General features: G+C 36.1%; 2 protein-coding genes across 2 annotated transcripts; one reads left to right on the top strand and one right to left on the bottom strand.

Moving 5' to 3' along the window:
* Positions 1 to 3,697: 3,697 nt before the first annotated feature.
* LOC120009296 (UDP-galactose transporter 1-like) lies at positions 3,698 to 8,530 on the top strand. Its single transcript, XM_038859830.1, has 5 exons — positions 3,698 to 4,150; positions 5,568 to 5,817; positions 5,925 to 6,132; positions 7,254 to 7,485; positions 8,029 to 8,530. The coding sequence occupies exons 1-5, from the start codon at positions 4,049 to 4,051 to the stop codon at positions 8,251 to 8,253; spliced, it is 1,017 nt and encodes a 338-aa protein (XP_038715758.1). The 5' UTR covers positions 3,698 to 4,048; the 3' UTR covers positions 8,254 to 8,530.
* A 357-nt stretch (positions 8,531 to 8,887) lies between these two features.
* Positions 8,888 to 10,507, bottom strand: LOC120009297. Its single transcript, XM_038859831.1, has 3 exons — positions 9,972 to 10,507; positions 9,358 to 9,479; positions 8,888 to 9,256 (listed from the first exon to the last, which is right to left on the bottom strand). The coding sequence occupies exons 1-3, from the start codon at positions 10,359 to 10,361 to the stop codon at positions 9,106 to 9,108; spliced, it is 663 nt and encodes a 220-aa protein (XP_038715759.1). The 5' UTR covers positions 10,362 to 10,507; the 3' UTR covers positions 8,888 to 9,105.
* Between the last annotated feature and the right edge of the window lie 107 nt (positions 10,508 to 10,614).

Below are 10,614 nucleotides of genomic sequence, written 5' to 3'. Positions count from 1 at the left end.
AAGATACCTTAGTGGACTTTTACCCTGTTAGAGAGACCCAGTAATTATTGGGAGAAATCTGATGGGTTGGACAAACAAGGAGTTCTTTTTCAAAGAATTGGATTCAAAATTATAATCCTGGGAATGCGGTGTCCCGTCATTTTCGGCTTGAAAATCAACAAATTCCTTATTACTTGGGGGGAATTTTTTCAATCCAATTATGTCTGTCATAGATGAAAATACTCCTACAGACTCTCAAAATATAACTCATATTTTACCTGCCTCAAATCTATGTGGCATATGAGATAATCATTGATTATCTACTTAACATTCAGCACGTCACATTAATTGACGGATAAAATGGAAGATATTATGGGGTCTTTGACATTATTCCTATACAAATTCATTGGGAACCTACAATTGTCCATAACATGAGTAATCTAGTAAGTACCAATAAGAGATGACTTGGTTGATAATCGGCTATGTTAGACATGTGTCATGTACATGTCCAAGGTTCGATTCCAACTGCAAGCATATTTCACTTGGTCAAAAAAAAAAGTAATCCAGTAAATTTTTATCAGCTAAGAGCGATCGGATTGGCTGAGAATGAATATTTCTTTTTGTTGCATATCCAAAATCAAAATTTTACATCCTCACCTCTTTTCTATAGAAATTTAGAGTGTGTTTCGTTAGGACTTCCAAAACAGTTTTTTGTTTTCAAAAATTGTTTTAGATTTGAAAATTCGTTTGGTTGGGAGTTTTCACAAATTATTTTGTAAAACTGAAAACTGTTTTTGGTTTTCAAAAACCAAAACTGTTATTTGAAGTTTTGTAAAATTCTTTCCTGTTTTTTCTTTCATCTTTCCTCTTTATTCGTGCAAAATCTTCTACCAAATGAATTTTGCTCTCATCATTATTTCTTAAAAAAAATTTCAAAATCTAATCTTAAAATCAGTTTTTGAAAGCAAAAAACCAAAACTATTTCCAAACACACCCAACTCATCGTTTCACCTACAATGAATTTTCGAAATTTTAAACTAGATCTCAACTTATGGATTTACCCCCACTCACCCAACAACTCCCATTTGTTTTTCTTCTTCTGTGCACATTGTCAACCTGAGTTCCAAATTTTTGTTGGTTCTTTCAGGTTCACTGTCAACCTGACCTGAGTGCCTGCAATGGAGTCTTTCACAACACTAATGAGGGGCTATGAAGTAAGACAAAGACAGGCAGCAAATAATCAATTGTTGCCAAGCTCTACAAGTTTTGAGCCTTTCAAAAACCCATATTTTAAACCCTATTGATTGTCATATGTTATGTCCATTTGTCTACACATTTTAACACTAATACAAAACTATGGCAACAAATATTGATCACTTCTTCATAGTAACTTTTGGTGCTACCTAACCCCAATCCAAAAGATAATTACAAACTTTGGCAATTCCCATAAACTTATAAGTTCCTTTTACAGATAAAATATATTTGATAGCCCTAACCCCAACCCCATGTGATGTGTCACGTTAATTTCCCCCAATACATAGGGTATACGCAAGTGGTTAATGAACTTCAATGTCACATTTTACTTTCAATTCCTTCTATCCAACGTTTACAAATTCTAATGCTATGTTTATGTATCTTGGTTTATACACCACCATATTTGACTTATAATAGTTTTCTGTTGTTCTTTTGAATGCAGGGAAAGGGGATGGGAAAGTTCGAACTCAAGATCTCTATGAGATATCACATACATGAGTGTCATATAGTTAATCGTGATTCTTAGTTGCCTTTCTATATCCCATCTTCAACAAATAAATATAAATATAAAGATTGTGTAAAAAAAATATATAAACGAGGTGGGGGGTTTTTTAGTACAAAGCACCTTTTTGGCATATTATTACCACTATATAGTATATGCGGATCTTTGTTTCACTCTTAATCTAGGAAAACTGAAAACAAATTGTCTTAATTAATTGTGAATCACACAACAGAAATTAAATCTAAGTCTCACTCACGCAATCGAAATTAAATTAGGTAATCTACAACCAATAATTCAGTAATTATAATTATCTTTTTAGTTAATGATATATTTTGATAGTTGACGAATAAAAATAAATTTACGGAAACATATATATTCATTAAACCTTCTATTATCAAAAATGTTAGGGATCCCAATAAAAAGCACCCAATTATCCTAATAGTGGATCTTGTTCATTGATTGATGTAAGTGTAGGGGACTATAAAACATTGTGATTGAACCAGAGAGTGACACATCCACTACTAGGATGCTTTTTACTGGGATCCCTATCACTTATGTTTTATTATTGGTGAATAATAGAACATAAGGATATCCTAAATTGTTTTTTTGGGTAACCGAGAATTATCCATCCCAACATGCCCACCGGACAATTGGTAAACTCTAAGTCGGGTAGCCAACCCAACCCACTGCACGTTGGAGACAGGTAAGACCAAATTGAAATTATTGGGAGTGACAGTTGAACTTACGACTTCCTACATTTACAATGAGTTACCACAATTAACTACACCATCCCAACCAAAACTTATTTAATTTATTCTAAAACCCTAAACTCTAAAAACTAAACCGTAAATCCTAAAATCTAAAAACTATTCATAAATTTTTTTTTGTTAAACCATTAGTCAACTTTAATCTCAGCCATTTGATTAGTTCCAATGGCTTAAAAATAGAGTTATTTAATGAATATAATCATATATATATATGATTATATTCATTAAACTTTGTATTATTGGTGATTCTTCATTATCCTATATTATCAACAAGGATGTCTATCTGGATCCAGCTACTATTATTCTTCAAATTCATGTAAGAATTATTGTTTTTTTTTTCACATTTATTCAAGTTGTAAGCAACAAAGAGAAATTTTAAATCACGAACAAACCAAAACCAATATTACATTCTCCAATCCCATGCATAATGCGCCGCATGATTGCGATGCATGATATATATATATTGAGGAATTCTCATACGCGTATCTAATTTCAGCATTTAAAATACACGCATATGTTTTCATCATTGATTTGAAATATGCAATACCCAAAGCAGTGAGAGTCTCACTTGTCATTTTACTCATCCACACCCTTAAAAAATGATGCGTATTTTAAGTGCGTATTGGAGAATTCCTGTGTGTATACAGTATACACACAGAATTGTTGTACGTATAGAGGATATAAATTCTAAACAGTTGATAAATCACCATAATTAATTACTCAACTGAGACTTTTGAACAGTTATATCTTACCACTATAAATTGAAATTAAACATCCTAATAAATAATTTATAAAAACAACCCTCTTGAGACGTATACAAGACCAAAACACCCAACTGTAACCGTACATCATCGCTTGATCATAAACTTTTCTTATTCAGATTCTCTCCGTCTGACAACTGGACTTACGAAGAGAAGACTAACAGAGTACTCTACACTTGACTTGATTAAATAATTCTTAATCACTGCATTGACAACCATTCAAATAAGTCAAAATGCAGAACTATTTGAAAAGTATATTAGATCAACGGCTGTGATTCGAAAGTAAGACTGGCTTTAGACTCTCAGACGTACGCTGACATAGTAACGCACATCGTACGAAGCTAATGTTTTATATTTATTAATTTAAGGAAAAAATATATAATTTTTTTTTTTGCGAGAATATAACAGAAAGAGAGAAGAGTCAATGGCAGGACTTTCATTGCCTACAAAAAGAGAGCAACACATTTCCATGGCATCATAGAGAGAGTCAGAGAGAGACGTTTAGGATTAACAAGACAAATCAAATGGAAGAAGAACTGCCTCCACCATTAGACCCTCCCTCACATTTGTATTCTCCTTCGAATTAGGAGGTTTCCGTCTTCAATTATCTTCCGGTGGCCAGCTTTCCTTCGACTCTCCATCTCTTTCTTTGTTTTCTTTCCTTTTTTGTGGAGTTTTAACAGAAAGGCGAAGAAAAAGTGCTAAAGCTGTGAAATTGAGGTGAGTTGGAGGTCTGTCTGATCTGGGTTTGTGGTGATTTGGATTCTTTGTGGCGGGAAAGAGAGATGGAGGAGAGTCAGTGGACCGTGTTCAGATCCCTACTAGCGATTCTCCAATGGTGGGCTTTCAATGTTACTGTGATTGTCATGAACAAATGGATCTTTCAGGTCTGTGATCGGAGTCGCTGCTCATTTCTTGTTTCGCTTAATTTTGTTATAATCTGTCTTTCCCGTTGGTTTTGGTTGATGGCGTAGCTTAATTTTGAGCTATTATTCGTGCTTTGTTGATATTGTTCGACGGGTCTTTTTGATTTTGCTATAAATCTGACTTCTCTGCTGATTTCGTTTAGGGGTACTTTAATTTTGCTATTTTCGCTCATGAACTGTGTCTTGTTTTAGTTTTTGCCGTGCATACAGGTGAACCATTTTTTTTTGGATAAGTTGGGAAATCTTGCAGTCTGATTTTGGCAGCCTATCCGTCAATTTGAATATTGTTGTGCTTGAGTGATAAGTAGATTTAATTTACATTATGGATCTTTGGATAAATTGGTTGATATGATGTCTGAAGTTTTTCAAAAAATGAGGTTTTATCCTTTCCTTCTTTCCAGCTATTTCTTTAATTTGAACATTCAAGTTTCCATGTGGTTGGTTTGTCACCGAGCAAATTAACTTCTCACACTACTGATTGTATATCTTGTTTGGTTGAATATATTATTTTCCAACCAGTGGTTAAGGCATGGTATGTAGGAACTAAATGCACAAAAAATCTGCAAGATTTGATGGATATTGATCCATCATTTTGTCTGCCTTTTATGTTTTCTTGAATTGTAATTTACAATATTTGCCTATTGTCAAATTACTTCATGATGTATGTCTATCTTGTCAAGATGAAGCCACAGCAAGGCTGTCGATGTTTTCTAGAGAGTAGAGAGTGATTTGGTTGGGGTGATCTAGTTTGTGGTTGTCATAGTCATAACTGGAGAGCAGCCTAGTCCTATGTTTGTTTTTAATCCACGAATAGGTAAAGGTATAAACAACATTTGTGCACAAGGCCCCCGCAATGGGCGGGGTTGGGAACTTGCAAGATGTACGCAAACCTTATCCTCACATAATATATGGAGGGACTATTTCTAGGAATTGAACCTGTGACCTCTATGAATAAGTTGGTTTTTATGGCCTTTGAGGAATTCTTCCAAGTTATCTCAATCAATAAATATAATAGAAATATTCATGGGACCTTGCATCACACTTCCAGTCCCTGTAAACTTTATGTATATATACATGAACAGTGGGTATATACGATACTCCTTTTGACCAAAAATTGTATGGGTCTTAATATCAGATAATATAATTTATATTTTTGTAGTCGGGATATGGGGAACAATAGTGTCTTAATATTCCAAGATGCTGCTTTTTCACTTTGGTTTTTTTTTCTTTCCACCAACTTATTACCTGTCGAGCATTCCTAAAAATTAGTTATTGATTAACATGTTCAGGTTCTTCCATTTTGAAGTGTCAATATGTAGTATGTGAGACTGAGTTGCGGGGATTAAAACAGTTAATTCTTCTTCTTCTTTTTTCACAGAAATTGGATTTCAAATTCCCTCTATCAGTATCATGTGTTCATTTCATATGTTCATCCATTGGGGCATATTTGGTAATCAAGGTTCTGAAGCTCAAACCGCTGATATCTGTTGACCCTGAAGATCGATGGCGAAGGATTTTCCCAATGTCGTTTGTATTCTGTATCAACATAGTGTTGGGGAATGTGAGCTTACGTTACATTCCTGTTTCCTTTATGCAAACAATAAAGTCATTCACTCCCGCAACTACAGGTTGGACTCAAAATTCACTACCATTTTGTTATTCCGTCTATGCCTTTCACTTGTGCTATTTGTAAGATTCTGTCCTAATTGCATATTGTCTCAACGAATTTGGACAGTTTTTCTGCAGTGGCTGGTTTGGAGAAAATACTTTGACTGGCGAATTTGGGCATCTTTGGTGCCTATTGTTGGAGGAATACTTTTCACATCTATGACGGAGCTTAGCTTTAATATTTTTGGATTTTGTGCAGCCTTGTTTGGTTGTTTGGCTACATCAACAAAGACTATCCTGGCAGAATCTCTGTTGCATGGATATAAATTTGACAGGTAGTCTCTTCACTTTTGTTCACTTTCCTCTTCAACTAATATTTCTTTCTTTCTTTCCATTCCATGCTCTCTTTAGTTTCTAAGAAAAGGCTTCTGCATGAAGCTCTTTTGTGTAGTTAGTTTTTGCTTGTTTAAGAATGTCACTCAAGGAAAAAAAATAGAAACCTTTGTTTGATTTGTACGATTTTTCTATCAAAATCTGTTGTTCTCTATTTTAATAGTCAAAGGCCACCCACCAAGACATGATTGGAAGCCTTGCATAGAGAAGCTGAATATTCTGTTTATTCATCCATCTAATGGGGGACTCTTCTTGACGTGCTTTGAGTTGTATTCAGTACCACGCCTAGTCTGGCATTAGCAATTAAACTATTTTTTCCTGATAGCAAATGCAATATGTTCTATGTTTGGAAAGGCAGTCCAGAAATTGTCACATTCCACTGTTTACTATCATTACACTATTTATGGCTGATTAGTGTGTGAAGCGGCCAAATTTCATGCCCCTAGTACCTCGTGTGTCTTGAATCTTCATTCAATGTCATATTGCTCTAGTAGCCACAGGCCCACAGCATGATACTTGGTAGTTTGCTAAACGTCACTTCTTTTAACATGATCCATGGGTGCTCTCCCGCACCCTTCCTCTCTTCTTCATCCCCTTATGCAATGTTCTATTGCATCATAACTACTTTCTGATATTGATGTTTTTAGCAATTTCATAATAGGTTATTTGTCTTTAAACATGACATGGGCTACCATTGCAAGTAGGCGTACTTGTTTTAGCTGTCTCAACACATATCCCTACCTTAGGCGCGGTAAGTAAATGCATATAGTGTCTAGTGTTTGATTTAATATATGTTTAGCAGTTTAAACTTTAAACTCTGTCATCAATAATAATTTGGATAATGACTAAGAATTCCTACAAATGAAGGAAGATGATAAGCCCGCAGTTCACTTCATGTGTTTGGTTGCAATTGGACATGGTTTCTTAGTTGATATTTGGTAGGATTTAAAATGGTTAAACCACTAATTGTACATCCTGTTGTGACAGTACATGTTTAACTCTTTTGCGTAATTTTGCTGCACGACTCAAGCTGACATTTTCTTCAATTTGGTGCTCTCTTTAGCATAAACACGGTGTACTACATGGCGCCTTTCGCCACCTTGATTTTGGGAATACCAGCTATGCTGCTTGAAGGCAATGGGATTATAGAGTGGCTTAACACCCACGAGTCTGTCTGCTCCTCCCTCTTCATTATTTTTGCCTCTGGTGTACTGGCTTTCTGTCTCAACTTCTCCATCTTTTACGTGATTCACTCCACAACAGCTGTCACATTTAATGTTGCTGGGAACCTCAAGGTGATACTTATAATTGAATTTTTTGACATTTTGCGCTTCTGTTTGTACTTTATTATAATTTCCAACGTCACCGCTTTTGTAATTGGTTTAATTAAGCGCTTAAAAGTTATGAATTTCAGTACTCATTTACTGACTTGACATAAGTGCAACAATATGCATTCACAAAACTATTCATGGTAGACCACATGGAGTTTTTTCTGTACCGGGTTGGTTTCCATAAATTGGGCATATTGCATTTGGCTTCAAACTGGCACTTCTTTATATTGGCTTCTGACTGTTCATGATGACATAAAACTGAAACTTACCCGTGTTGCCCATACTCCAAATGTGTCTTAGCAACTGTATTTTTTTCATTCCTTTGACTCATCCCCTTTTTACTGCATCTCCCTAGTTATAATCTTCTTAAAACTCCTCGATTGCACATAGCTTATCATCGCATGGAGTGGATTACATTCCATCGGTTACATATAATCAGAAGTAATCACATTGCAAACACCCATGCCCAACTACTTTGATTGATGTTGTGAATTTTACTTTGTACAGGTTGCAGTTGCTGTTTTGGTTTCATGGCTGATATTCCGCAACCCAATTTCGGGTATGAATGCTGTCGGATGTGCTATTACACTTGCTGGATGTACATTCTATGGATATGTGAGGCACCTGCTCTCCCAACAGCCACCAGGAACTCCTCGAACACCGCGGACTCCTAGGAATAGGGCGGAGTTACTTCCCCTTGTAAGTAATGAAAAGTTAGATGATAAAGTCTGATTAAGAGGCCTTTCATGAGAGGAGGTTTTTGGTGGTTAGAGAGAGTTATTGTATAAGGGGACAGATATTGAAAAGGACACTCAGCTTCGATTTATGGACATCTGCTAGATGATTCAAAAAAATTCTAAATTCCTTTTGTATTTCTTGCTCATATGTAGAAAAAAAAACCAGCATTACTTTCTCCTGGCGATCGCCATCTAGATGGGATGGCAAGTGTCTGGTATACTATGCCCTTGTAGTTTTTGCTCTTATTAAACACTTCTATCTTACAACCCCATTTGATAGTATGTTGGATTGTGTTGTGCTCCAGAAACTTTGCAGATGCAGGTTCTGCAATTTTATGACTCGTTTAGTTTAAGGTTTAAACCATAGAATTTTATCAATGAAGTGGAAATGATCTCTCTAATTGTGTATGGCATATTGAGGTTCCAGTGATTGAAATTGAAAATCTGGGGTTCATTGTTTCACGTCCAGAACAATGTCAGATGAGTACATGGGTTTGTGACGAACAACTCACTCATGGAAGGTAAGATTTAAACCGTTAAGACATGACGGTGGAGGGCTTGTTCTTTTTATATTTTCAAAGCCTGTATTATGAATCATTTCAGGACTCTGTCCTCAATTCATGAAAAAGTACTATTACATTATAGAAGTCTGCATTACAGTTGATATTATTACAGTAGCATAGTTTCACTTGACAAACAAGAGAGAGAGAGAGAGAGAGAGAGAGAGATTAATCACTAAGATTATACATGAGATCTAGTTAGTAGTTATACTGATAGGAGGGATTAGAAGCTAACGATCATACGGAATTATTTGTCAATTGTTGGCCTAAAATATTATTGACTGAAACTAAGCCAAGAGCCAGAAGTTCTTCTGCCATCTGGTGCTGATGAGGTACCCACCTGTGCCTTTGCTCCGCTTACTAACTCCTATGGTCAAGCAATCTGCATTTTCAATGCACAGCTCCACAAACTCCTCACTAGTGCTGCTCCCACAGAGGCTGTAGAGCACAAGACTTAGAAGCCCAAATAGAAGGATATGGGGAATGAGATCTACACACACACAGACATACACATGCATGAGTTACAATTTTAGGCTCACCAGTTGATGAGTGGAGAGGGCCTTTTCTGTCCCAATATCATTACAGACACCTCCAGCTTCTTCACTTGGCTCATCACTGTTGACAATTTTGGGCCTTGAATCACCAGTGCTTCCACATCCACCTAAATTACCATTAAAGCAAGTAAACACAGCTACACATTAATTCAAGAAAAATAAAGAGGGACTGAAACAAGACATACTTTAGTTTTTTTGGGAAGAGAGTGAAAGCTGAAAAGAACAAAGTCAAGCCAGCAATTGCCCCCTTCTCTACCTCTAAAGAATAGAAAAACTGAAATGGTAGAAGGCATGTCTAAAGAACTTACAACAAGAAAAAGAAATTGTCTTTAAAAAGAAAGTGAAAACTGAAAAAATCTCTCTATCGCAAAAGGCATTGAAAGAGAGAGACTGAGAGAGCAATATATCAAGTGGGATCTATCAAACACAATGAATAGGGATTCCCTTTCTTTGTCAGAAGCATGGGATACAACATGATGAATTAACAGAAGCAAATTCAAAAGAGAAAGTAAAAACAACAAAGACCCATCTGGGCTAAGTCACCAAATCTTGATCTATGGATTCCTAAAGAAAAAAATTAGAAGATAAAATTAACATACCTCAGGCCTACAAGCCTTGCAAAGTGACCCAAGAGAGTTTGCAAGGTAAGGAGACTCAGCTGAAGCCCTTACAGTTTCCTTGTGTGAAGGAGGAAGAATGTGAAGGAGAGTAAGCAAATCACCCTTGTTGGCTACATGTGTGAGTGCCCACATCATTGCATGCTTTGAATAAGAGGTCTGGTCTACTACAACCATCACTCTCTTCCTCACTAACCCACCTTCTCCACCATTTTCAATTCCATACATGTTAAGCCCCTCCATTTGCTTCAAACCCCTCTCACTACCTTCAAAACCAGTATTGTAATATGCGCTCTTCCACCTCCTAGATTTTGATTTCCAAGTCTTATCCCTCCCACTAAGCTGCCTTAAAAATGCACCTGAATTTGGCATTATATATATTTCTTGCTCACTCTGCTGCCTAATCTCTCTGTTTTACAAACAGTGTAGCTATATAAATGACTACAAGCAGTCAGCTTTCACTACAGCAAGAGAGAGAGAGAGAGAGAGAGAGAGAGAGAGAGAGAGAGAGAGAGATGGATGCAGTAATGGGTGTGGTTGGGTTCTAATGTACAAGTCTCTATAAGATTAAACAACTTGTACATATTTAAGGTCACAAAAAACGGAAAAAAGTGAGAAAGATACA

Source organism: Tripterygium wilfordii, chromosome 11 (assembly GCF_013401445.1).
Source record: "Tripterygium wilfordii isolate XIE 37 chromosome 11, ASM1340144v1, whole genome shotgun sequence".
In the NCBI taxonomy this organism is placed as follows: domain Eukaryota; kingdom Viridiplantae; phylum Streptophyta; class Magnoliopsida; order Celastrales; family Celastraceae; genus Tripterygium; species Tripterygium wilfordii.
The sequence above is the reverse complement of the archived record's forward strand: the minus strand, read 5'-3'. Positions and strand labels throughout refer to the sequence as shown.